This window comes from Neovison vison, chromosome 2 (assembly GCF_020171115.1).
Source record: "Neovison vison isolate M4711 chromosome 2, ASM_NN_V1, whole genome shotgun sequence".
Lineage (NCBI taxonomy): Eukaryota > Metazoa > Chordata > Mammalia > Carnivora > Mustelidae > Neogale > Neogale vison.
The window spans coordinates 36013831-36041444 of NC_058092.1; the positions used below are offsets into that span (position 1 = coordinate 36013831).

The 27614-nt window shown below is 39.7% G+C and overlaps 1 protein-coding gene across 3 annotated transcripts in view; it reads right to left on the minus strand.

Moving 5' to 3' along the window:
* GPBP1L1 (GC-rich promoter binding protein 1 like 1) overlaps window positions 1-27614 on the minus strand; it is a 55590-nt gene that overhangs the window by 23707 nt on the left and 4269 nt on the right. For all 3 annotated transcript variants that reach the window (XM_044238122.1, XM_044238123.1, XM_044238121.1), the window contains exons 2-5: window positions 8004-9018; window positions 7319-7433; window positions 3991-4120; window positions 3356-3642 (exon numbers count right to left, since the gene is read on the minus strand). In XM_044238122.1, the coding sequence (XP_044094057.1) occupies window positions 3356-3642; window positions 3991-4120; window positions 7319-7378 (477 nt within the window). In that variant the 5' untranslated portion in view covers window positions 7379-7433; window positions 8004-9018. The remainder of the gene's footprint in view (window positions 1-3355; window positions 3643-3990; window positions 4121-7318; window positions 7434-8003; window positions 9019-27614) is intronic.

A 27614-nucleotide genomic window follows, 5' to 3' on the forward strand; every position in this document is an offset into this window, starting at 1 on the left:
GACCATGACCTGAGCCAAAGGCAGAGGCTTTAACCCACTAAGCCACCCAGGAGCCCCTGCTTTGACTTTCTTTTCCACCATAAATTATTTGCTTATTCTAGGACAGCACATAAACAAAATCAGGCAGTATGTACCATTCTGCAATTCTTTATGTTTTATTAGTCACTCCTTACTAATGAATACATGTAGTCCATTTCATGATTATACCACAAGTTTTCTATTTTTTTTTAAAGATTTTATTTATATATTTGACAGAGAGAGAGAGAGAGATCACAAGCAGGCAGAGAGAGGGGGGGAAGCGGGCTCCCCACTGAGCAAGAGCCTGAAGCGAGGCTTGATCCCAGGACCCCAGGATTATGACCTGAGCTGAAGGCAGAGGCTTAACCCACTGAGCCACCCAGACGCCCCACAAGTTTTCTATTTTTGTGTCAAAGACATTTAAACTGTTTTCAGGTTGGGGCTTTTATGAATAAAATTATAATAAATGCCCAAATACCTTTGTTTCTCTTGATAAATATCTGTAAGTGCTGGGTCACAGGATAGGCTTATGTTTAGTTTTACAAAAATCTGCCACACCCTTTCCCAAAATGGTTTCTACTTCATGGTCCTACTATGTATGAGTTCCAAACACTTGAAAATGTCACCAAATTTAATGTTTTCAGACTTACACATTTTAGCCATTGTGGTGAATGGGTAGCAGTATCTCATAATCTGAATTTACACACTTCCCTTGTGACTAATGACACTCATCATTTTGTTCATGTGACTACTGGCCATTTGTGTATCTTCCATTGTGAAGAATCTGTTCAAATCCTCTTGTTTTTTTAAAATATTGAGTTGTCGGGGTACCTGGGTGGCTCAGCTGGAAGAGCATGCAACTTGATCTGAGGGTTGTTTGAGCCCCACATCAGGTGTAGAAATTACTTAAATTAACTTTAAGATTTTTTTTTTTTTAAGAGAACAGCTCGTGTGCAGGAGACCTACAATGGGGTTAGAGTGGTAGGGGCCCAAAGCGAGAGGGAGAGACAGTTCAAAGCAGACTCCTCACTCAGCAAAGAGCCCAATGCAGGGCTCAATCTCAAAACCCTTAGGTCACAACCCAAGCTATAACCAAGAGTCCCATGCTCAAGCGACTAGGCCACCCAGGCACCCCTAAATAAATGAACTTTTAAAAAAAAGAGAAAAGAAAAGAAAAGAAGAAAGACGGGTGCCTGGGTGGCGCAGTTGGTTAAGTGTCTGACTCTTGATTTCAGCTCAGGTCCTGATCTCAGGGATGTGAGATCGAGCCCCAAGTTCCATCCGCTCACCACGGGTCTGAAGTCTGCCCAAAATTCTCTCTCACTCTCCCTCTGCAGGTCCCCACTTGCTCACTGTCTCAAAGAGAGAAAGAAAAATATATATTGATTTGTCTTTTTATTATTGAGTTATAAGAGTTATTTATATTACGGATACAAGTCCCTTTTCATAGATATGCTTTATAAATATTTTCTGTATTTTCTTTAAGTCTGTGAGGTAAGCAGATGTTCTAAATTTTGATGAAATCAAATTTACCAATGCTTTCCTGTAAGGTTATTGCTCTCTTTGTCCAAAGAAATCTTCTCCTACCCTTTAAGGCATAAAGAAATTCCTCCAAATTTTCTTCTAGAAGCTTTATAGTTTTAGGCCTTACATTTGGGTCTATAATTCCTCTCGAATTCATTTTTTTTTTTTGTATGCTATGAGGTAGGGGATATCTATCTATCTATCTATCCTCTCACTCTCTATATATACACACAGTTATTCTAGTACCATTTGTTTAACACATTTCTTTCTCTATTGGTCTGTTTTAGTATCTGTTGAAAATCAAATGATGATATAAATGTAGGTTTATTTCTGAGCTCTTTATTCTGCTCCACTATTAGTCTATTCTCATAATAATGTAACATCTTGATTATTATAGCTTTGTACTAAGTCTTCAAGTTAGAGTAAGTCCTCCAATTCCATTCTTTCTCAAGATCACTTTGGGTATTCTAGGGTCTTTCAATAAAAAATTTTATTTCAATAAAAATTTTAGGGGTGCCTGGGTGGCTCAGTGTGGTTAAAGCTTCTGCCTTTGGCTCCGGTCATGATCCCAGGGATTGAGCTCAATCCTGGGATCGAGCCCCACATCAGGCTCTCTGCTTGGCAGGGAGCCTGCTCCCTCCTCTCTCTCTCTCTGCCTTCCTTTCTGCCTACTTGTGATCTTTATGTACACTTAAGATATTTTAAAGGGGCACTTGGGTGGCTCAGTGGGTTAAGCAGCTGCCTTCGGCTCAGGTCATGACCTCAGGGTCTTGGGATCAAATCCTGCATCGGGCTCTCTGCTCAGCAGGGAGTCGGCTTCCCTCTCTCTCTCTGTCTGCCTCTCTGCCTACTTGTGATCTCTGTAAAATAAATAAATAAAATCTTAAAAAAAAAGATATTTTAAAACATAAATGCAGTATTAATTTGCCCTTACTGACCTGGCTCAGGTTTGACAGCAAACTTCCACTTAAATCACTCAGCAGGCATAGATAGTGCTACTTTCACAGTTTTTTTTCTGTTCTCGATTTATTTCCCACTGGGAATGCCACAGAACTGATAATGGGCGTTCTAATTAAATTCTGCCAATCAAAGGTGCCTGGGTGGCTCAGTGGGTTAAAGCCTCTGCCTTCAGCTCAGGTCATGATCTCAGGGTCCTGGGATTGGGCCCCACATCGGGGTCCCTGCTCAGTGGAAAGCCTGCTCCCCCCTCTCCCACTCCCCCGCTTCTGTTCCCTCTCTCGCTGTGTCTTTTTCTGTCAAATAAATAAGTAAAATCTTAAAAATAAATAAATACAATACAGAAAACTTTCTTTAAGGTGCACTAAAAACTCTACTTTGAGAAGCCAAAAGTCATATAATCCAATACACAATGGCAAAGTTTTACTGTATACATCGGCACTCCCAACTGCCTATTTGTAACATCACAACTATTTTATGTAAGAGGAAAAAGTCAAGAGTTAAAAACCTCTTATGGTAGTTAGAGAAAGACAAGTCAACATGAAGACCACATTTTTACATAACCTGAACATTGAATTTTGAATGTTGAACCTTATAAAACTTAAAGGAAATGGATTTTTTAAAGTTTCAAAAGCATAAAGATGAAAAATGGAGATTTGCTAAATAAAAGTTAATTAAGAACTTTGGTCATCACCTTTACACTAATCAACTTCTTTCCCTTAAAAGCAATAAAAATCTAAACTTAGGGACTTCCTTTTTAGTAATTTCTTCAACACTTTCTCATTATTAACAAGATCTTCTATTTATGGCATTATTTGTTTAGGTTTTAACCACACATTTAAACCTTGATACTTACAAAATCTTCCTCTTCAAATTGTAATTTTTCCACCTTGTCTTCTTTCTTTTCTTCCCTAATCTCTGTAGGTGGCTTTTCTTGAAAGGCACAGCCTTTCCGGGAATGGAAGCTGCCATTCCAGTGGCGATGGTTCCCTGTGCCACCCCCACTACGCTGGCTCATGCCATCATGACCTCGGGAAGAGCCATGCCAACCAGATAGGTTCCCTGTGATTCCAGCATATGCTCCCTTAGAGACACCAGAGTCCACAGAGTCGTGGCGAAACAGGGAGGGCTGGTGCCAGGAATCTAGAATAGTAAGGACAAATAACACATTAGATTTTTGCTTCCTGATTTGATTTGCAGTACTCCAAAAGCCCTTCAGGAGACCCCCCCTTTTTTTTTAAATAAAAGATTAAGTCCACAGAATTATCTTTTCCTTTTAATGTAATTTCTATATGAGATCTTCAATTGAATAAATGACACACGAGAACACAAGAACATTAGAAAGCCAATGTAACTGAATAACGACAACTGAAGATCTAACTGGGAAACGTGTTTTAAAAACAGCCTATCAAGGTCATGGACATGTAACCTCTATGTGGGCTTGTCTTAACTGTAGCTTAAATATAGTCATGGAAGCTGGGCATGGCTCACCTCCTGCAGTTCGCAGAGGTCCATTGTTAAAAAAGCCATCAGAGGAATTATGTCGACGACGGCTTACTCCAAACCTACGATCTCCTCGGGGTAGGTGCTCTCCGTGTTTTTCGAAGGTGGCTGTAGGTGACTAAGATGATCAAATATAGAGAAGCAAACAGATTAAGAAGATAACAATTTCTTCAATTATTTGCATCAGAGAGGATAAAAAAAAAAAGCTCTGTCAATATCCATTAAAATAAGCTCTCAAATTTTACATGTAAGATATTAGGTTAACCTTGTAACAGGAAAGGAAAAGCAACATGCTTGGTTAAAAAAAAAAAAAATTCTAAACAACTTTATTATTCTGCAACTGGAGAGAGAAAAATGGTTTAAATACCACAGCACTTTCGTGAGTAACAACTACATGGTTTTTATAGTTTTATAAAACACTTATTTCTATGGGGCGCCTGGGTGGCTCAGTGGGTTAAGCCTCTGCCTTCGGCTCAGGTCATGATCTTGGGGTCCTGGGATGGAGCTGCGCACTGGGCTCTCTGCTCAGCAGGGAGTTTGCTTCCCCCCTCCCCATGACTATTGCTCTGCCTACTTGTGCTCTCACTCTACCCAATAAATAAATAAAATCTTAAAAAAACCCCAAACACTTCTAAAAATTACTTAATATTCATAACAGTATTATAATTTGGCATCAGCTTCATTTTACTCATTTACACATGAGGAAAGAAGTCAGGGAAAATAAGTCTTTAAGGTTATACAATGAAAAGGAAGCAGTTCTAGATGAACTTTCATTTACCTCCCTATTCCAAATAATTTTATTCTAGAACATTCTTTTTACTAAATTTTAAAATTTTATTACTATTTTTAGAGCATTCTTTAATTTCAAAAGAGAGACCGAAAGTCTTAAAAGGTATGAAAAATATGGATGTAACTGACAAAGGCGTAGAAGAAAACTACAGGTGAGGCACAGACATCTTTGCATCTATTTTCTTAGTTTTATAGTTTTTAGCTCTTTAATTTAGGTTATGATCCGCTTCAGGTTTATTTGCGTGTGGTATGAAGTAAAGGCTGAAGTCAAGGTTCTCATTTCATATCTATCTCCAGTTCTAGAACCATTTGCTAAAAAAGAGTATCACTTCCACATTAAATTACCTTGGCACTTTAGTAAAAATATCTATGTACAGAAGTATTTCTGAATTCTCTATTCTATTCCATTGCTTTCTGTCTATCCTTATCCCAACACTGCAGAACTTTGTTCACTGCAGCTTTACTGGAAATAGTGAAATCTCATTTCCCAATTCTTTTTACTCTACTTCACTGTGCTAGATTATTATTTGTAAATAATAATGCCTTCCTGGGTCCCACAACTAATCCCTCAGGCCCACCATCCCCCAAGCTTTGGGTCAGATTATGTCAATTAAGAGATCTTGGGAATCTCCAAAGGACGACTCGAAATAAAGTTTAGAGCAAAATGTTGTGGGTCTAAATAGATCAGGAACATCTGCCCCAAAGTTCCCATTTAAAAACAATGAAAGGGGGGCGCCTGGGTGGCTCAGTGGGTTAAGCCGCTGCCTTCAGCTCAGGTCATGATCTCAGGGTCCTGGGATCGAGTCCCGCATCGGGCTCTCTGCTCAGCAGGGAGCCTGCTTCCCCCTCTCTCTCTCTGCCTGCCTCTCCGTCTACTTGTGATTTCTCTCTGTCAAATAAATAAATAAAATCTTTAAAAACAAAAACAAAACAAAACAAAACAAAAACAAAACAAAACAAACAAAACAAGGAAAGGGCAAGGGTCTCAGTCACTTGGGAGTCTGACTCCTGATTTTGGCTTGGGTGGTAATCTCGGAGTCATGAGATAGAGGCCTGTGTTTGAGATTCATTCCCTCTCCCTTTGCCCCAACCCCCACTCTGAAGTGGGGGCACTCTCTTTCTTTCTATGAAATAAATTCTTAAAAATTAAACAAATAAACAAAAAACAGGGGAGGGCGCCTGGGTGGCTTCGGCGGTTAAGTGTCTAACTCTTGATTTCAGCTTGGGTCATGAACTCAAGGCTCTGGGATTGAGTCCTGTGTCTGGCTCCATGCTCAGTGTAGGGTCTGTTTGGGATTCTCTCTCCCCCCTCTCACTCTGCCCCTCCCCCACTTGTGTTCTTTCTCTAAAATAAATAAAATTTTTAAAAAATAAGGGAAGATAGGCCTTTTTTTTTTTTTTTTTGGAGATTACACAGTATGTGTCCCTCCTCTATTAGTTGGCAAAATGGGAAGCATTTTTAAGCTTATTAGCTTCCCAAAGGTTTCTTTACCAATAATTGAGGCTATTTCTTTTTTTTTTTTTTTTAATTTAAGATTCTATTTATTTATTTGAGAGAGAGCACACAAGCAGGGGGAGAAGAAGAGGGAGAGGGAGAAGCAGGCTCCCCGCGATCACGACTCAAGCCAAAGGCAGACACTTAACCAACTGAACCACCCAGGTGCCCCAATATTTGAGGCCGTTCTTCTGTGCACTGTGAGTACAACTGATCCACTCTGGGCTAGTTCACTCTATATGAACTGGCTGTTTTTACTTGTCTTTATTCCTAATGTAACATACAGTTTCCCCTGAAATCATTAAGTAGATTATCACCCCTAAAACAGAATTTCTAGGATTTAATCTGAGATCCATGTTAATAGTCAATGTCTCTTCCTTTTCATCCTCCTCATCTACTACTACAATGTGCATTTACACCAAAGGTCCATTTCCCCAAAAAACCATTTTGTGTTTACCTCTGCCCCCTATACCTAAATAATAGATCAGCAGATATGTTTTGGTTCCAAAGTGTAGTGCAGTTAATCCAGGAAACCTTTTTTAAAATAAAGATTTTATTTATTTATTTGAGAGAGAGAGAGAGAGAGAGAGAGAACAGCATGAGTAAGGTGGGGGGAGGGGGGAGGAAGAGGCAGAGGGAGAAGCAAACTCCCCACTGAGCAGGGAGTCCTACACAGGCCTCGATCCCAGGACCCTAAGATCATGACCTGAGATGAATGCAGACACTTTACCAACTAAGCCACCTAGGCGCTTCTAATCCAGGAAGTCTTAAGTGTGCCACGTGAGGAAAGCTTAGCATATAACGAAATAAGGGGATGAGGAGATACCTGGCAATGGTGGGGTCCACAATAACTTAAACTGTCTATTTATATCCTATGAAAACATATATAATATGTCTATGAAAACATACTTTAAACCCTCAGGCAAGATTGAATACACAAAAACACCTAGACTGTAAAACAGAGGCCATCAATAAGTTGGGGATAAAAAGACCTGGTATTTGGAAGGTTACTATAGTAATGAAGAACAGTACCTTAGCTGACTGTGGTGTTGAGAAATTTAGCCAAGCAGGAACAAAGTCATGCTGCGCCATTTAGGTCCAGTGTCTCTTTTCAGCAAGGTGAGGCATCCAACCTCATGGCCAGGATCTGAAAATGAGAAAACTCAAATCAGTTATACTTGCAGGGACCTGATACCAATATACAAGAGTCTGTGATTACTCTAAGATTCCCTCTTTACAGAAAGACCTGCTGTCTCTGAGCCTAAGACTACTTATCTGGCTCTATAACCTCAAAGAAGTTCTAAACAAAAGCAACAGTCCATGAATAATGACTATGAAAAACACATAAACAGAAAAATATGACACATACCTGGAAGGTTATATGAAGACTAACAAATTCTTGAGTTTTAACAGAAGAACTTTAAGAATAAACACCTACTTAAAACTACTGATACTTATGAAGAGATTAATATGCTTCTGGTACTCTGGTAATTCGTGGCAAAAGCAGAAAAGATCTTAGAGGAGATACAATCCCTCAAGATTTATTCTTTTAATTCCCTCAAATACCCACTAGCACCAGTTTTCCCAGGAGATCCACTGGTGTCTCCCACTACCCCACTAAAGCTCTTCAAAATTAAATACACCAGAAAACAGTAGCTATTTCCCAAGATACACATACATAGTCTTCTTCTGAAGTTAGACATAGGAGAATATTTACCCCAGAGTGTAACCTCTGTGGTCCTGTTTCCCGAACTCCTTGAGTCTGCCAGCTGGATTTCCTACGAGGTTCTCTTGTTAAAAGGGTGCTTAAATAGGCTGGCCAGCAGCACGCCTTGTGATAAAGCACAAGGAAGCCAGGCTCTGTCTGTATCACTCTTTCAAGTCTCCTCAATTGCTCATCTTAAACTATCTAGTTCCTGACACGTTTCCAAAAAGGGGAAGGGGAAAGGGGAAGGGGAAGGGGAACATAAAAAGTATTTGTTACATTTAAAAAATGGGGGGAAGGGGAAAGAGCTATGTCTATGTTCACCTCATTCAACTTCCTTGAGTGATGGCACTATGATGCTGCTTAAATAGATAATACATGGACATTTGCACATTGAGTGCAAACACTGTTCATAACAAGGTCATAACTGGAAAGAGATAAACTCATGTGTGGGCGAATAATGCCATCAAAGCCACAGATCAAAAATATAGCATTAAAGAGCAATAAAAGATCTTCTGAGCAGTCAATTCCAGTGGCAAAACATCCACATAACAAAGCCCTTAATTTATAAATTTCATTATTCCTACAGAGCTGCTAAAAAGTGTGCGGATATGTATTTATATCTGTTTTATTCTTCAGAATCTAAGGGACATAGGAAATCTTGTTTGTTTTTAATCAGACAGGAACTTAGTATGTTTTCCTCCAAAGAATAGCAGCTTTCAAGGCAAATTTCTTGGGTTATATAAAGCTCCCAAATGTATCTTCTATTTCTTTGGTTTTCACTATTTAAATTCACAGCGAAATTAAAACAAGTAGAAATAAAGAAGTCAAGGAGTAAACAGTTCCAAAGCGAGGTCTTCTTCTCTTCAGTCTTCTCTATTTCACTTGTTCCGCCTCTTCCTAAAGACTGAATTGAGCTGGAAGGTGATACGAGGAGTCTTCTACTGCTTTAGTAGAGTAGTCATTTATTATTTTGGATCCATTTCCATCATTATTCAATCACTTAGAAGGTCACAGGAATCTATCACTATAAATAAAAAAGCAAAATAGCACAGTATCACAAGAAGCACAATCACTGTTACATAGAATTGCTAAAATAGGATACAAATTATCAGTCAATAAAAGGTACTACTAATCAAAATTTTAAGACCAATTTAGACATCAATTTAATGTGTCACCATCTATAATGACAACATAATTAGCTATAATTATTTTAAGAATTTTTAATGGGTTTTAGACAAGTCACCTGAACTGTGTTTGTTTTACATAACCTCATCCGTTATTAGCTGCCAAAGGTAATTCAGAAATGCAAATTAATGAATGTGTTAGATCTACATTTTCTCTCATACATGGGAATAACTCACTCTAAGTAACCATACAGCCATATAACTTGCTTATTACCGTAGTCATCAACTAATACCACCACAGCTGGATCTATCTATTTATTTATTTATTTAGACACAGAGAAGGAGAGAGAGAGAAAGCAGCTCCCTGCTGAGCAAGGAGCCCAATGCAGTACCTGATCCCAGGACCTTGGGATCATGGCCTGGGCCAAAGGCAGATGCTTGATCAACTAAGCCACTCAGGCGTCCCACAACTAGATCTTTAAAAACAAGTAATTTGTTATAGCATTCCTTCCTCTTCAGATACCTAGCTATCAATGGAGAGACTTAAGCTCTTAGGCTCTGACTTAAGATATGCTGTAAGAGATGACATAAATATTTCTCTGGCAAATTCCCAACATTCTTCTATGAGCTACAAAGTTTTTTGATATAAGAAGAGGCTTGCATCTGTAGGCAATCCTGGTCTACACTGGTAAAGTCTAGTTTGGAGGATATTTCTCAAGTTTATAAGAATAAGAAATACCCAATTTGGACAGTAAATACCTCTGTGGGGAAATGAAAGGAAAAGAATAAAAAACAGGTATTGGGTTGCTTCAACTGCAATGTCTTCTTTCTTTTGTTTTATTTTGGTTTTTAGATTTTGTTTGTCAGAGAGAATGAGAGAGAGTGAGCATACGTGCACAAGAAGAGGGAGCAGCAGAGGGAGGGGAAGAAGCAGGCTCCCCACTGAGCAAGAAGCCCAATGCCTTACTCAATCCCAGGACCCTGGAACCATGACCTGAACCAAAGGCAGACGTTTAACCAACTGAGCCATCCAGGCATCCTTGTAATGCATTACTTCTGAAGGTAAGTGATAAATACATGGCTATTCACTTGCTGTCTACACCTTTTTAAACATTTACCAGTTTATTAAAAGAATATGATAAAGGATATCAATCAACAGCCAGATTTAAGAGATACATCGGGGGAGGTGAGAAAAGTGTGCATAGCTTCTGAGCTCTCTCCAGGTACCATCACTCCCCCCAGTCTCCACAAGTTCACTGGTCTCTACACTTCCTCTATGCTTATAATACTTAAAAGAGTAATTAACAGAACAAGCACAAAAAAGTTAAGTAAAAGAGGGGCGCCTGGGTGGCTCAGTAGATTAAAGCCTCTGGCTTTGGCTCAGGTCATGATCCCAGGGTGCTGGGATCGAGTCCTGCATCGGGTTCTCTGCTTGGCGGGGAGCCTGCTTCTATACCACCACCCCCGTCTCCCTCTCTGCATACTTGTGATCTCTCTCTCAAATAAATAAATAAAATCTTAAAAAAAAAAAAAAAAGTTAAGTAAAAGATTTGCAATTTATACGGTGAATACATATACATACACATAAATACCTATCGATCATCCAGAGTACATATATTCCTTCAGCATATATAAAAGTCATAAAAGCTGATTTTATACTAGCTAAAAGTCTCTGTTCCAAAGAGTAAAATAGTCTAGTTCTGTAACCATACTGTATTAAACTTAGAAAATGACTTTTCTCTTGCAGTACCCACTCTCCTTCTTCCCCCAAGAGATCCTGTCCAAAGCCATTAGGTGGGGCCAAACAAGGGTAAGATCTATGGGCAGCAGAGGCACAGAGCAGGGTGCTGGGGCCTAATCAGGATGTGAAGTGTGTTCACGCAGTATGAAAGATAGGGAAATGTGTGTATGGCAGGAGACCACTGCAGATGTCAGAGCCCATTAAGAAACATAAGGTGAATGTCCTATTAGAAGGGCAGCCCAATTCAGAGTGCAGGAGCCAGAGTAGAATGAGGAAGACTCCTGGCAGAGGGATAAGGCCAAGCAAGAAGTTGAGGGCGTCCATGTAGCAAGATGGTTTATACAGGTATTGCAACCTGGGTGCAGTGAAGAAGGAATTCATGTAAGGGAAGAAGAGGTAATTGGAATTTAGCTACATACTGGGTATTGATCAAAACTTACTGTGGAAGAAACAATGTTCTGATAAAGCAAATTTACACTTAAGCAGAATTACAAAAAACTACTACAAATAAATCTGCAATATAATAGGGTGGAACAGTACTTAATGGAAAATAAGCTTTAAGACTACTTTAAAAAAAAAAAAAAAAGACCAAAAGGGACAGCTGAGTGGCTGAATCAGTGAAGCTTTCCACTCTTGATTTTGGCTCAGGTCATCTCTTTCCCTCTCTCAAAAAACAAAGACCCCCCCCCCCCCAAAAAAAAAAAAAAAAAAATCAAAACCCAAACCAAACCAAACAATCCCCCTAGAAAACCTCAAAAGCCAGAAAGAAGCTGAAAAAAAAAAAAAAAAGGTCAGAAATAATGGAGATAATTTTAAAAATTTATAATTAATTAAAAGATTAGTAAGAGACGGGACGCCTGAGTGGCTCAGTTGGTTAAGCAGCTGCCTTCGGCTCGGGTCATGATCCCAGCATCCTGGGATCGAGTCCCATATCGGGCTCCTTGCTCCGCAGGGAGCCTGCTTCTCCCTCTGATTCTGCCTTCCACTCTGTCTGCCTGTGCTTGCTCTCGCTCGCGCTCTCTCTCTCTCTGACAAATAAATAAATAAAATCTTTAAAAAAAAAAAAAGATTAGTAAGAGACAAACTGGTAAAACTGCTTAGGGGAAAAGATACAAATAAAAAAGACATCATGAAGAAGAGGACATAAACAACAGATTAAGAAATATTATGAGCAAAACAATAACATTAGCAATTTACATGCTAATAAATTTGAAAATCTTAAATTAGATAACTTCTATTACTTGGCAAAACTGTCACAGCAGAAAACTTGAATAAACCTGTATATATTATTATATAGCAAAGACACTTAAATGTGAATCAGAAAACTCTCCTTTTCAAAAAGGTTCCAGGTGAAGAAGAGAAGCTGAATCTCTGCCTATAATTTGCTCTTGGTTAGCAAAGAAGTGCTTCGTTAGTTAACTGGGACGGGGCGGTTAGCACTTTGGCCCAGACTTAAAAAAAAAAAAAAGTGTGCACAAAAGAACAGCTAATTCAAGTATGACCTCTTGAAACTGGTTCAGTGGCCCCGACTAGAGATTTTTAAAATCAGGAGTGACTACAAGACACACTCTAGGAAAGACCAGCTTTTAATATAAACAAAAGAAACCAATTCACAGGATATTTAAGAAGAAGAAAAATAAATAGAACTTCATAACTGATGGGATATGGATATAAAGGAGAAATATAGGCTCATTTCTAGCTTATGCAACTACGTAAATGACCATCATATCATTCGCTAATATAAGGAGTAAAAGCTGACTGGTTGCTGTTCCTTCAGTGTAATCTGAGTTGTTTGTGTTTTTGTTTTTTAAATATTTTATTTTTAAGTAATCCCTACACCCCATGTGGGGCTCAAACCCACAACACTGAGACCAAGAGTCACATGTTCCACCAACCAAGTCAGCCAGAAACCCCTAGAATTTTTTTTTTTAATGTATGTCTATACTTCTAATTCCCAGTAATAAATACATGATAACAATATCCACATAATAGAGGTTTTTATAAACAAAACATAACTGCTGGATGACTTTTGTCTTAAGAATCTTGGTTTGGGGGCACCTGGGTGGCTCAGGTCTTGATACCAGAGTCTAGGATTGAGTCTCACATGGGGCTCCTTGCTCAGCAGGCAGTGTGCTTCTCCCTCTGACGTTCTCTCTCTCAAATAAATAAAATCAATCATTAAAAAAAAAAAAAAAAAAGGGACGCCTGGGTGGCGCAGTTGGTTGGACGACTGCCTCCGGCTCAGGGCGTGATCCTGGAGTCCCGGGATCGAGTCCCACATCAGGCTCCCAGCTCCATGGGGAGTCTGCTTCGCTCTCTGACCTTCTCCTCGCTCATTCTCTCTCACTCTCTCTCTCTCTCAAATAAATAAAAAAAAAAAAAAAAAGAATCTTGGTTTAGGGGCACCTGGGTGGCTCAGTTGAGTGTTGGACTTGATTCCAGTTCAGGTCATGATCTCCAGGTCCTGGAATTGAGCCCTTTGTCAGGCTCCGTGCTCAGCACAGAGTCTGCTTGTTCCTCTCTCTACGCCCCCTCCTTGCCCCTCCCAGCACACTGCTTGCTTCTCTCTCTCCAATTAAGTTAAAAAAAAGGGGGGGGCCGTCTGGTTGGCTCAGTGGGTTAAGCCTCTGCCTTCGGCTCCGGTCGTGGTCCCAGGGTCCTGGGATCGAGCCCCGCATCCTGCTCTCTGCTCAGCGGGGAGCCTGCCTCCTCCCCTTTCTCTGCCTGCCTCTCTGCCTACTTGTGATCTCTGTCAAATAAATAAATAAATAAATAAAATCTTAAAACAAAACAAAACCACAAAAAACCACACACCTGAGCTGAGATCAAGTCACATCCTTAACCAACTTAACCAGGCACCCCTTTAAAACAAAACAAAACAAAACACAAAACACACACACATATATATAAATTTACATACATCTATTTTAAACACTTCATCTGAGAGAGTGTGTGCATGCATGCACCCATGAGTGAGGAGGAGGGGCAGAGGGAGAAACAACTTCCCACTTAGCCAGGAGGACCCTGAGATCATGACCTGAGCTGAAGGCAGATGCTTAACTAACCAGTCACCCAGGTACCCCTAAAATATGTAATTTTATTAATTAATTTTTTAAAGATTTTATTCATTTACCTGACAGGGAGAGAGAGAGCATGAGTGGAGAAAGGTCAGTGGGAGAAGCAAACTCCTCGCCAAGCAGTGAGCCCAATGTGGAACCTGATCCTGGGACTCCAGGACTGCGACCCAAGCTGAAGGCAGTCGCTCAACCAACTGAGCCACCCAGGTGCCCCTCAAGTATGTAATTTTAATATGAGACCTCAAGTACATGTTCTGAAGCTCAGAAAGGTCTGTCCTGGAGACAGAATTGTGGGAATTGTCAGTCTCTGGTAGACAATGTTTAAATGTCAGAAGAGAGGAGATCTAGGGAGGCTATAAACAAACGAGTTTCTTGAGTTTCTAAGTCCTGTCTATTCCATCCCTAAGTTTCCATTTCTATTTATCACTCCAGGTTCCAATCACCAATAAGAAAACTGGTTTCATAGGGACTACTAGTCTCTTCCACCCTCTGCATCAGCCTCTACTCTTCGCTGCTAGATCTCTCTTCCTAAACCCAGGCTCAAATTATATTACAACCCTGGCTCAGAAATTTTGTCTTCCTACTAACTACAGAACAGGATTTAAGGTCCTCTGTCTGAGCGTCAAGAAATAAATGTTTCCCCACAAGGAATTCCCCTTCTGAAATCTTCAAGGCACTTTGTGCCTTCTAGTGCACTTAACGTTTGTTCCTTCCAGAACAGTTATAAACGCTGATCTTAACTCCCAAGCAGGCCAAAAACTTACTGGCTTCTAGGATCCTGCCTTGCCCTTCTTTGAAACTCATCTAACATGGTACCCAGCAGGTGGTAAGGATTCAAAGGTTTAAGGAATTAATTTTTACAAATTAATAAAGAGGGGCACCTTCAGTCGTTAAGCATCTGCCTCTGGCTCAGGTCATGATCCTGGGGTCCTGTGATCAAGTCCCGCATTAGGTTCCCTGCATAGTGGGAAGCCTGCTTCTCCCTTTCCTGCTCCCTCTGCTTGCGTTCCCTGCCCCTGTCAAATAAATAAATCTTAAAAACAAACAAGAAAACAAACAATTACAATAGGGGTGCCTGGGTGGCTCAGATGTTTAAGCATCTGCCTGTGGGTCAGGTCATGACCTCAGGGTCCTGAGATGGGAGTCCCACATAGGGCTCCCTGCTCAGTAGGGAGCCTGCTTCTCCCTCTGCCTCTACCTCTCATGAATAAGTAAATAAAATCTTTTAAAAATTACAATACAGCAAGGATGCAGAAAACTGGAACCCTCAGAAACTGCTGGCAGAAACAGAAAATTGTCTAACTGCTGAAAACAACTGGCAGTTCTTCAAATAGTTAAACATGGGAGTTACCATATAAATGAACACTTCCACTCCTTGGTATATATCCAAGAGAAATGAAAGCATACATCTACACAACAACTTGTAAGTGAATGTTCACAGCAGCTTTACTCATAACAGCGACAAAGAAGAAAGAAACCAAATGTCCAAACAGATGATGAATAGAGAAACAATAAGTGGTATATTCATGTAATAGACTATTACCCAGCTATAAAAAGAATGAAGTACTGATACATGCTACCACTTGGAGGAACCTTGAAAACATTAAGCTAAGTGAAAGAACCAAATACACAAAATGACACATATTATGATTCCATTTGTATGAAATACCCAACCCACAGAGACAGAACACAGATTAGTGGTTACCAGAGCCTGGGAGGAAGGAATTGTGACTGCTTAATGAATGAGAGATTTATGTTTGGGATAATGAAAAAGTTCTGTAACTGGACAGGGGTGACAGATGCAAAAAACTGTGAATGTATTTACTGCCACCAAATTTTATACTTTAAAATGGTTACAAGAGGGACACCTGGGTGGCTCAGTCAGTTAAGCATCTGCCTTTGGCTCAGGTCATGACCTCAGAGTCCTGGGCTTCAGACCTGCCATCAGGCTCTTTGCTCAGCAGGGAGCCTGCTTCTCCCTCTGCCTGCTGCTCCCCTTGTTTGTATTCTGACAAATAAATAAAATCTTAAATAAAAAATTTTAAAAATGGTTACAATAGTAAATCTTAAGTATATTTTGCCACGATTTAAAAAAGTATAATAAAGCAGTTTAAGTCAAGAGAAATAGTCAATATTAAATATAAACAATGCTCAGGACACTTCAGTGGGTTAGGCATCTGCCTTCGACTCAGGTCATAATGAGTCCCACATCAGGCTCCCTGCTTGGTGAGGAGCCTGCTTCTCCCTCTGCTGGCCGCTCTCCCTGCTTGTGATCGCTCACTCTCACTCTTTATTTGACAAATAAATAAATATTAAAAAATATATATAATATATATATAGTATGAATGTATATATATATTATATATATATAAAAATAAACAATGCTCTACCTCATCAATTTTTATTCAGGTTTTAGTAACTGCTTTTGCTCTCTCCCTGCAACATATGTATCAGGATTATCTGTATCTGAATACTGGATCCAAGCACACATTCATAAACATTTGCTCAATATCTTACCTTTTCCAAACCCATGACTTATCAGGCACTTAGACATGTCTGGAAATCTACAAAGTACTTCACAACATGATCTCATTATCCTTTAATTATAAGCTTGTAATGCAAGGAGAGAATGTCCCTGCCAAGGACCTTCCTTCAATCTCTTCTACCTTAGGCTTCCTTTACTATTCTGTGTTCTTGATTTCAATCTATCATTTTCTTCACAGTCCAGCAGCGTCACCATCTACTACTTCTGGTAATTTCAACCTCCATCTACACTGGTTTCACCTGAATTAACAGCAGCAACAACAACAACAACAAAAACCACTTCTCCCTGAACTTTAAAGCAAAACCCCTTCCTAGAGTCTATTTCTCTTTAGTTATTTATGTTTACTTCCCTTCGGTCTTAATAAGCTTCTGTCAAGAGCAATGTATCCTTAGTGTCTTCATTTTCTCACTTCCCCATTTTTTTTTTAAAGATTTTATTTATTTATTTGACAGTCAGAGATCACAAGTAGGCAGAGAGGCAGGCCGAGAGAGGGGAAGCAGGCTCCCCACTGAGCAGAGAGCCTGCTGTGGGGCTTGATCCCAGGACCCTGAGATCATGACCTGAGCCAAAGGCAGAGGCTCAACCCACTGAACCACCCAGGTGCCTCTCACTTCCCCATTTATTCCTTGGTCCATAGCAAATTACTTTTCTCTTATAACTCCAAGGAACACAGATATGTCCTAGTTCCAAAATCTGATGGGTAGCTCCCAGTTTCTTTACCTCTAAAATGAAAGTGATACTATTTCACATGTTGATCTGAAGATTAATAAACCAAATATTTAAAAAATGAGAAACATCACATTTTAACCAAAGGATGGATAAAACTAAATACAAAGCCAGAAGAATTATTTAGTACTATTCTGGGAGAATTCTTTTTCTTTCTTTCTTTCTTTTTTTAAAAAAGATTTTACTTATTAAAAAAAAAAAAAATTTTACTTATTTCAGAGAATGAGAGAGAGAAAATGAGAAGGGGAGAATCAGAGGGAGAAGCAGACTCCTGCTGAGCAGAGAGCCTGATGTGGGACTTGATCCTAGGACTCCAGGATCATAACCTGAGCCGAAGGCAGTTGCTTACCCAGCTGAGCCATCCAGGTGCCCCTATTCTGAGAGAATTCTTAAAACTAATCTGTATAACTCTTAACACACTTTATCCTTTCTTCCTTCCTCCTACTGACACCAGGTTAGCCGTCCATTCCAGAGGTTAACAACAACAAAAAAAATGAGGCAGGGGCGCCTGGCTGGCTTAATTAGTAGAGCATGTGACTCTTGATTTTGGGGCCATGAGTTCAAGCCCCATATTTGGTGTAGAGCTTAAACAAATGAAGGTAGGGTCTAAAATGGTAAGGGACTTATCTGAGGTAACACATCTAATAATCAGTTAGGTCAGGCCTAGAATCAAGTCTTCTAACTTCACTGCCTTCTGAATTACACTGTGGTTCATATTCTCCAGTTATAAAGTACGCTTCCTAAAATTAGAAAATTAGGAAAAAAAATTAGAAAATTAGAACAAACTCCTTAAAGTCTTATGGAACAAGCGTACTAAATAGGGAATTTAATTAATTTAAATACAGGGTGTTTTTTTTTCCTTTCTTCTTATACTCCTCTTATTATTTTTGTTAACCAAATCTGGCTTCCAGGCAAAACTCAAAGACTTGAAAATAATACCTTTTTGTGATAAGAAAAAAACACATACTGAAATGTGGCTGGTAAGCACATGGCTCCTCATCTTTTTTTTTTTTTTTTAAGATTTTATTTATTTATTTGTCAGAGAGAGACGGAGAGAGAGCGAGCACAGGCGGACAGAATGGCAGGCAGAGGCAGAGGGAGAAGCAGGCTCCCCGCCGAGCAAGGAGCCCGATGTGAGACTCGATCCCAGGACGCTGGGATCATGACCTGAGCCGAAGGCAGCGGCCCAACCCGCTGAGCCACCCAGGCGCCCCTGGCTCCTCATCTTAATAAAACTTCAATCTCGGGCGCTTGAGTGGCTCAGTGGGTTAAGCCGCTGCCTTCGGCTCAGGTCATGATCTCAGGGTCCTAGGATCGAGTCCCGCATCGGGCTCTCTGCTCAGCAGGGAGCCTGCTTCCCTCTCTCTCTCTGCCTGCCTCTCCATCTACTTGTGATTTCTCTCTGTAAATAAATAAATAAAATCTTTAAAGAAAAAAAAAATAAAACTTCAATCTCATGTCCTTAGCCATGAGAATACCTAAAAGAACAGGACCCATAAATCTAACTCCATTATAGGAAAAATAATTCAAAACATGTACTACTGAGCCATGAAGCTCCAACGACCTGCCATATCCACATCTAGCTGAGAAAAAGAAAGCAAAGAACCCACAAGATGTTCTTTCTGCAAAAGATTATCAGGCTCATGCCAAATGACCAGCTAAAAGGGGTAAGTGGACTTGAAGAGTTTGAAAGGAACTTCCCTACCTTCTAGTTCCAAGCTCACTTCTTTAAAATTAACCTGAGGCCTGGTAGTTGAGTGGGTTGAGTGTCCAAATCTTGGTTTCAGCTAGGATCATGGGCTCAGGGTCATGGGATGCGGCCCCACATTTGGCTCCACGCTCGGCGGGAAGTCTGCTAGAGAACACTGCACCTGCAGTCAAGGTATCATGTTGGGTCTTTTTTCCCAACTCCCCAGTTCAAAAGCGTCCTTCCCCTTCTCACCCATCTTACTGTGATGTACTACCTTAAGTGTATTAAAAAGAAAAAGAGTCTTTTGATTCATCTTGGAATATTTTTAAGATTTTATTCATTTATTTGGCAGACAGAGATCACAAGTAGGCAGAGTGGCAGGCAGAGAGAGGGAGAGAGAAGGAAGCAGGCTCCCTGCTGAGCACAGACTCTGATGCGGGGCTCGATCCCAGGACCCCAGGACCATGACCTGGGCCAAAGGCAGAGGCTTTAACCCACTGAGCCACCCAGGCGCCCCTTGGAGTATTTTTTTTTTTTTAAGATTTTGTTTGTGGGGCACCTGGGTGGCTCAGTCTGGAGTCTGCTTAAGTGCCCATTAAATAATAAATGCTTCGGGACGCCTGGGTGGCTCAGTTGGTTGGACGACTGCCTTCGGCTCAGGGCGTGATCCTGGAGTCCCGGGATCGAGTCCCGCATCAGGCTTCCAGCTCCATGGGGAGTCTGCTTCGCTCTCTGACCTTCTCCTCGCTCGTGCTCTCTCTCACTGTCTCTCTCTCTCAAATAAATAAATAAAATCTTTAAAAAAAAAAATAAATAAATGGTTCAATGCCCATTAAATAATAACTTAAAGAGATGTCAACAGGGGCACCTGGGTGGCTCAGTGGGTTGAGCCACTGCCTCCAGCTCAGGTCATGACCTCAGGGGCCTGGGATCCAGCCCCACATCAGGCTTTCTGCTCAGCGGGGAGCCTTCTTCCTCCTCTCTCTCTGCCTACTTGTGATCTCTCTCCTGTCAAATGAATAAATAAAATCTAAAAAAAAAACCAACAACAACAACAACAAAAAAACACCCAACCAACTAGAATGTGGACTCACATCTTAAACCACACATAAAAATTAACTTTAAGGGCATCTGGTGGCACAGTCAGTTAAGCAGCTGGCTCTTGATTCTGGCTCAGGTCATGATCTCAGGATCCTGGGATTGAGTTCTGCATTGGCTTGTGCTCAACTCAAAATCTGCTTCAGGATTCTCTGTCTCCCTTTTCACACCCCCCAGCTTGCTTGTGCTCATTAAAATAAATAAATAATGCTTTTAAAAAATTAACTTTAAGTGGATCAAAAGGTCTGAATTTAAGAGCTAAAAGTAAACAGGAGCAAATTTTTGTGATCTTAGGTTAGGTAATGATCAATTAGATATTATCAAAATTATAAATGTTTATGCTTCGGGGTACCTGGCTGACTCACTCAGAAGGGTGTGCAATTTTTGATCTCTGGGTCGTGAGTTTGAGCCCCATGTTGTATGTAGCTATTACTTAAATAAATGAAACTTAAAAAGTGTGCTTCAAAAGATGGACACCCTCAAGAAAGTGAAAAGACAACCCAAAGACTTAGACAAGATACGAGAACAACCCAAGTGCCCACCATGGATGATGGCTAAAGAGGGGAGCCTGGGTGGCACAGCTGGTTAAGCATCCAATTCTTGGTTTCAGCTCAGGTCATCATCTCAGGTGATGGATGGAGCCCGGCATGTAGTTCAGCACTTACCCTAGAGTCTGCTTAAGTTTCTCTCTCCCTTTCCTTCTGACCCTCCCCACTGCTTGCTCTCCCTCTCTCTAAAGTAAATAAATCTCAAAAAAGAAAAGAAAATGTATCATCCTTACCACACACAGAATATTATTTAGTTATAAAAAAGAATGAAATCAGGGCCCATGTGTGGCTCAGCTGGTTAAGTGTTTGCCTTCGACTCAAGTCATGATCCCAGAGTCCTGGGATTGAGCCCTGTGTCGGGCTCCTTGCTCAGCCAGAAGCCCTGCCCCTCTCCCTCTGCCCTGCTCATGCTCTCTCTCATTTAAAAAAAAAAAAAAAAAGAAAGAAAGAAAAGAAAAGAAATGAAATAGAAATCTTCCCATTGGTGGCAACATAAATGGACCTCAAAGGCATTATGCTAAATGAAGTTAAGCAGAAAAAGACAAATACCCTGATCTCTCTTATCTGTGGAATCTACAAAAACACCAAAAGGTATAAACTTCCAGTTATAAATTTCAGTTATGGGGATGTAACATACAACATGGTGATTATAACTATACTGCAATGCAGTATTTGAAAGTGGCTGAGTGATCTTAAAAGTTCTCATAACTGGAAAAAAATTTTCTGGCAAAAATATATATAGCGATAGATATTATCTAGACTTACTGTGATCATTCTACAACATATACAAATATCTTATCATTATGTTGTACACATGAAATAAATATAACGTTGCATGTCGGTTATGTATCAATAAAATAAAGAACTCTTACAAACAACAATAAAAAGACAAATAACCCAATTAAAAAAGTGGACAAGGGCAGCTGGGTGGCTCAGATGGTTAAATGTCCAACTCTTTACTTCCACTCAGGTCATGATCTCAGGGTTGTAAGACTGAGCCCTAAATCTGGCTCCACTTTCTGCAGGGAGTCTGTCTGAAACTCTCTCCCTCTGCCCCTCCCCCCAATTTATGTGTGTGCACTCTCTGTCAAATAAAATCTCCAAAAAATAAAGCAAAGGATTTGAATAAACATTTCTCCAAAAAAGATATTCAAGGGACGCCTGGGTGGCTCAGTTGGTTGGACGACTGCCTTTGGCTCAGGGCGTGATCCTGGAGTCCCCGGATCGAGTCCCACATCGGGCTCCCAGCTCCATGGGGAGTCTGCTTCGCTCTCTGACCTTCTCCTCGCTCATGCTCTCTCTCACTGTCTCTCTCTCTCTCAAATAAATAAATAAAATTAAAAAAAAAAAAAGATATTCAAATAACTACTAAACATAGGAAAAGATGCTTAACATCATTAGCCACAAGGGAAATGCAAATCAAAACCACAATGAAGATACAATTTCACACCTACTAAGATGGTTGTAATTAATGACGTAATAACAAGTGTTAGGATGCAGAGAAACTGAAACCACCATATACTGCTTGTGGGAGTGTAAAATGCTGCAGGCTCCCTGAAAACAGATTCTCAAAAAGCTAAACAGAGTTACCATATGCACACCATATGCAGAGTTACCAAGTGCACTCCAAAAAGATCCAAGGAAGATGTAAAAATCTGTTCACACGAAAGCTTGTATGCTCATAGCAGCAGTATTCATAATAAAGAGCCACAGAGAGGCGACAATTCAACAATTCAAATGCCCATCAATTCTGATGACTGGACACACAAAAAGCAGTATATTCATATAACAGAATAGGATACATAAATAAACACAAACAAAACACTGATACACAGTACAATGTAGATGGAACCTTAAAAACATTGTTAAGTGAGGAAAGTCAGACATAAGAGATCACTTACTGTATAATTCTATATGAAAAGTCCATAATAGGCAACCATGTAGAGACAGAAGATTAGCAGTAGCCTACTGCTAATGGTTATGGAGTTTCTTTTTGGGGTGATAAAAGTATTTTACAATTTGACAGTGGCTGTGGTTGTATAACTCTGTGAACATACTTTAAAAAAAAAATCACTGAATTGTAGATACTCATTTTTTTAAAATGATTTTATTTATTTGACACAGAGAGAGAGAGAGACAGACAGACAGACAGAACAAACACACAAGTAGGCAGAGGGAGAGGAAGAAGCAGGCTCCCTGCTGAGCAGAGAGCTTGATACAGGGCTCAATACTGGACCCCAGGATCATGACCCGAGTCAAAGGCAGATACTTAACTGACTGAGCCACCCAAGCACTTGTGAATTGTACATTTAAAATGTGTGAATTTGAGGTGTCTGGGTGGTTCGGTTGGTTAACTAATCCCATGATCTCAGAGTTCTGGGATTGAGCCCCCCATCGGATTCCTCGCTCAGTGAGGAGTTGGCTTCTTCCTCTCCCTCTGCCTCTCCCCCCCACTGCTCATGCTTGCTCTCCCGGTCTCTCTCTCAAATAAAATCTTATTTATTTATTTAATGTAAACTTTAGATTATGTAAATCTCAATAAAGCTGTCTTTAAAAAATCAGGACAATGACTGATAAGGGACTGAGAAGTTTTAGTGCAAAGTAACACCATGCAAATTATTTTCTTGTTGCAAGAAGACTCACTGTTTAATATATGGATCAGACTTTTTTTTTTAAGATTTATTTTTTTATTTGAGAGAGAAAGAATGAGAGAGAGCGAGCGAGCACATGAGAGAGAGGTCAGCTGGAGAAGCAGACTCCCTGCTGAGCAGGGAACCCGATGTGGTAGAACTCCATCCCCAGACTCCAGGATCATGACCTGAGTTGAAGGCAGTCACTTTACCAACTGAGCCACCCAGGTGCCCTGGATCAGACTACTATTATCTTAATCTAAGGCTCAATCTTAGCATTATGAAATTAGGTCAAGGAGGTATTATGTATTTAATAAATACAATGCAGAATGATATAGCTACAATGTATTCTGGCCAAAAATGTTTTGATGTGAATCTATCAAATTTTTAGATGTACACTTTTGGAGAAAAAAATAGAAGAATTAAAGGGACAAACTAAAAGACAACACAGAATGCAATTGTACAGAACAATTTTCATGACAGAGTAGTCTCAAACTCAAGTCTCACTGAAAAGTAAGGACTATGCTAGATTAAAGAGATCTAAGGAAATTAAAGTGTTAGATGTAACAAGGTCTTGGATCAGATAATAGTACTGAATAGCTAGCTGTATGGTTCTATTTTAGATCAGCTGGGGGAATTGATTTTTTTTTTTTTTAAGATTATTTAAGGGCAGGGAGAAGGGGCAAAGAGAGAGAATGTTCATTCACATAGTCTCCCTGCTGAACGTGGCGCATGATTCCATGACCTAAGAGATCATGACCTGAGTTGAAACCAAGAGTCAAATGCTTAACCAACTGCACCACCCAAGTGCCCCAGGAATTAAAATCGTACCTGGATATTAGAAGAAATGAACATTTACTCACACTGAAGAATGGGTATCACCAATTAAAAAAGTAAGTTGCAAGTTAATTTCATTTTAGTAAAATAAAAACCTACATACATGTGCTTATACAAAGAACTGGGAAAAGTATACCAAAAGTTACAGTAGTGATTTCTAGATGAGGAGAATATTTTTATTTTTGCACATATATATTTCCTAATATTCTATCCAGCATAACTCTGCTTTTATAGTAATAATCTTTAAAAGACAGAAAATTACATGAGGAGCTTTACTACACTAACAGTGCACAGGCCTTACTCCAGCTAAATTTTAAAAGGTTTAAACTTTTAAACTTTAAAAATTTGGGAGTGGATAAAACGGAAAATTCTTGTTCTGTATTTAAAAAAGTCATTCATATAAGTTTTTCACTTCTTGAGATAGGAGACTACCCTAAACAGAGGAAATCACAAACAAAATCTTCTAGAAGGTGCAAATTATATTAGCCAATTTTATAAATCAGGGTCTTTGGTTGAAAAAAAGAAACTATACTTAAGTAGACTAAATAGAAAAGGAATTTACCAGAAATATATTGGGAGTTCAGAGAATGACTGAGAGCCTCCTTGACTTTGCAAACACACAGAAATCATGTAAAGCTAAGCAGTCAAAAAATCACCAGCCGGGGCACCTGGGTGGCTCAGTGGGTTAAGCCGCTGCCTTCGGCTCAGGTCATGATCTCAGGGTCCTGGGATCGAGTCCCGCATCGGGCTCTCTGCTCAGCAGGGAGCCTGCTTCTTCCTCTCTCTCTGCCTGCCTCTCTGCCTGCTTGTGATCTCTGTCAAATAAATACACAAAATCTTAAAAAAAAAAAAAAAAAAAAATCACCAGCCAAGGTCACACATCACCAGAAGAGCTGCTTAAGAAACTGCCCAGCTAGTACTGCCACTGCTACTGCCACAAGCCAATGGAATAGATTCTAAACTGTTTTTGCTTCTCTGCATCTCTTCCTTCAGATCCAAGTCTCCAGACAAGTGTCTGTGACTGGCACAACTTGGGTCACAACTGCCAGGTGTTCAGGTCAGAAAGTGTATATATAAGGTACGTATATGTATGTACACACTGTTACATACACACAGCCTTTCCGGCTTCCTCTCCTACTAAGATTCACAAAAAGGCAATATACGAAGGGGGTTAAAAAGGTAAAAGGCCAAAAAGAAACACTAAAGATTACTTTAAGACCCAATTAGAATGTCCAACACAACAATCTTGCCAGTCTTACCATCAATAATAAATTTTAATCACTGTGTCACTTCTGCTTCATTGTTACAAAAAACATTTCCTAAAGATAATTTCACAAAATGCAAAATTTTTCAAGAGTAAAATTTATTAACCTTTTCAGGTAACCTCTTTTCCAATACTGTTCATTCAACAGTCATGAGCACTTTCTGCAATCATAACTAAACACTCAACTATCCCACTGACAGAAACGGAATTTACAGGACGCCTGGGTGGCTCAGTCAGTTAAGGGTCTGCCTCTGGCTCAGGTCTAGTCCTACAGTCCTGTGGTCCTGGAATGGAGTCCCTCAATGCATCAGGCTCCTTGCTCTGCAGGGAGCCTGCTTCTCCCTCTCCTGCTGCTCCCCCTGCTTGTATGCTGGTTCTCTCTGACAAACAAATACAATCTTTAAAAAAAATAAAGAAAGAAAAAAGAAAAAAGAAAAAGAAAAAAAAAGAGAGAGAGAGAAAGAAAAGAAATGGAATTTACTTAAATCACAGAAGTTCCAAGTAAGAATAGTATGTTACAGAAGCTTATTTATTAACTAACGCACTAGATTTATTCAAGTACCTGAAACTCTTAAGGTTTTAAAACCAGCAAAAATGTTTATTTAGCATTTGCTCCAAAAGTCACTATATCAACTACACAAAAACAAGCCATTTAGTTGTGATAACTTTTATCAAATATTTGCAGCTACACTGACCCTGAAAGGAACCAGTTTCCTTATGGGGAACAGACTATTTGTCACATCTAAAAAACTATATATAGTTTTTATAACTGAGGGGAGTAATAGTAGTGAACACTTTATCACCAGACATATATTTTTACTTTAAGCTCACTTTATTTACAAGCATTTCTACAAATTTCTTCTCAAGAGTAAACTCTGCTTTCAATCCAAACATTACTTTTAAGGTAGAAGAGCAGACTGGATCTAGCTAGTTTTGCCAGGTACTAGCTGTATAACTTTGGGCAAGTCACTCCACCCCTTTTTGCTTCAAATCTTTACCTATGATTTGGAGACTGTTGTAAAGTTGATGATTAAATGGTGAATAAAGGTAGTGTTAAGAATATGCCTGGATGTTTTCCCCTGGGGTGTGAGGGGGAGAAGTGCCTGGCCAACAGCGAAAGTTCAATAGGTGTTAAGAATAAGGAGGTTGGGAGGGGGGCATAAGCAATAGGGGAAAAAGAGTTTTTAGATGTATTTATTTAATTGAGCGATAAAGTGCAGAGGGGAGGGGCCGAGGGACAGGAAGAGAGTTTTAAGCAGACTCCTCACAGAGGGCAGAGCCTGAGGTGGAGTGTAATCTCAGGACCCAGGGATCACGACTGAGCTGAAACCAAGAGTCTGATGTTCAACCAACTGCGCCACCCAGGTGCCCTGGGGAAGTTTTGAGAAGATAAATTTTCAAACCAAACAGGCTAAGAAAACTACTCACTAGTAAACAAAACCAGAAAACAAAACCATTGCAAACCCAGCATACTCAGCTCAATTTTATATACAAAAATACATACTATGAAGAAAGAGAGGACAGGGAAAACAGTGCCTGGGAAAAGATAACATTAAGTTGGCAAACCAAACGTTCCATTTTTACATACATACTCTTCTAATTATTCTGTACTGCTCAATAGAGAAATTTTAAGGAAATTATATATATGAGAACCACTGAACAAACCATGATAAAAAAAAAAAAAAATCAACCCCAAATACACAGTCACCTATGAAGTTAGTCTTCTCCTCCCCGCCCCCCAACAAATCTCAATGTAAGCCTCAGATCCAACTACCAATTTATAAGAATTCAGGAAAATCTCAATCTCAATTGTGCAGGATAAATAATCCAGTTTCTTCAATAAGCGCAAGGAAAAAACACAGAAGAAATGTACAAATTAAGAGGTTTGAAAGAATGCCAGTTATAGTATATGGGAACTGGATTCTGATTCAAATAAACTAGAAAAATCAACACAAAAATACCCAAGAAAGAAAAATAAGAACACCCACGTGCAACAATCTGTTCAGATTTTAATGAATTTCATTTGATTGGTAAAAGGGCATTCATGTAGACCCTTTTATACAGTTTAACAATTATGAAGTGCATGGTTTTAAGAACTCTACAAACAGTATTTTATTTATTTGCCACAATCACACTGAGAAGTTACTATTATACCCCATTTTACAAAGGAAGAAAGAGGCACAAAAATTTCACTTTAAACTCTCCCAAGATCACCAAGCAGTAAGTGGCAATGTGGCAATTCAAATCCAGGCTGTACAGCTGAGGCCCTTAATTACCATACCATCTCTCTATATGATGTGGCAGAAACTGAGCTTTAGAATCAGAGAAAGCTGCCTGAAT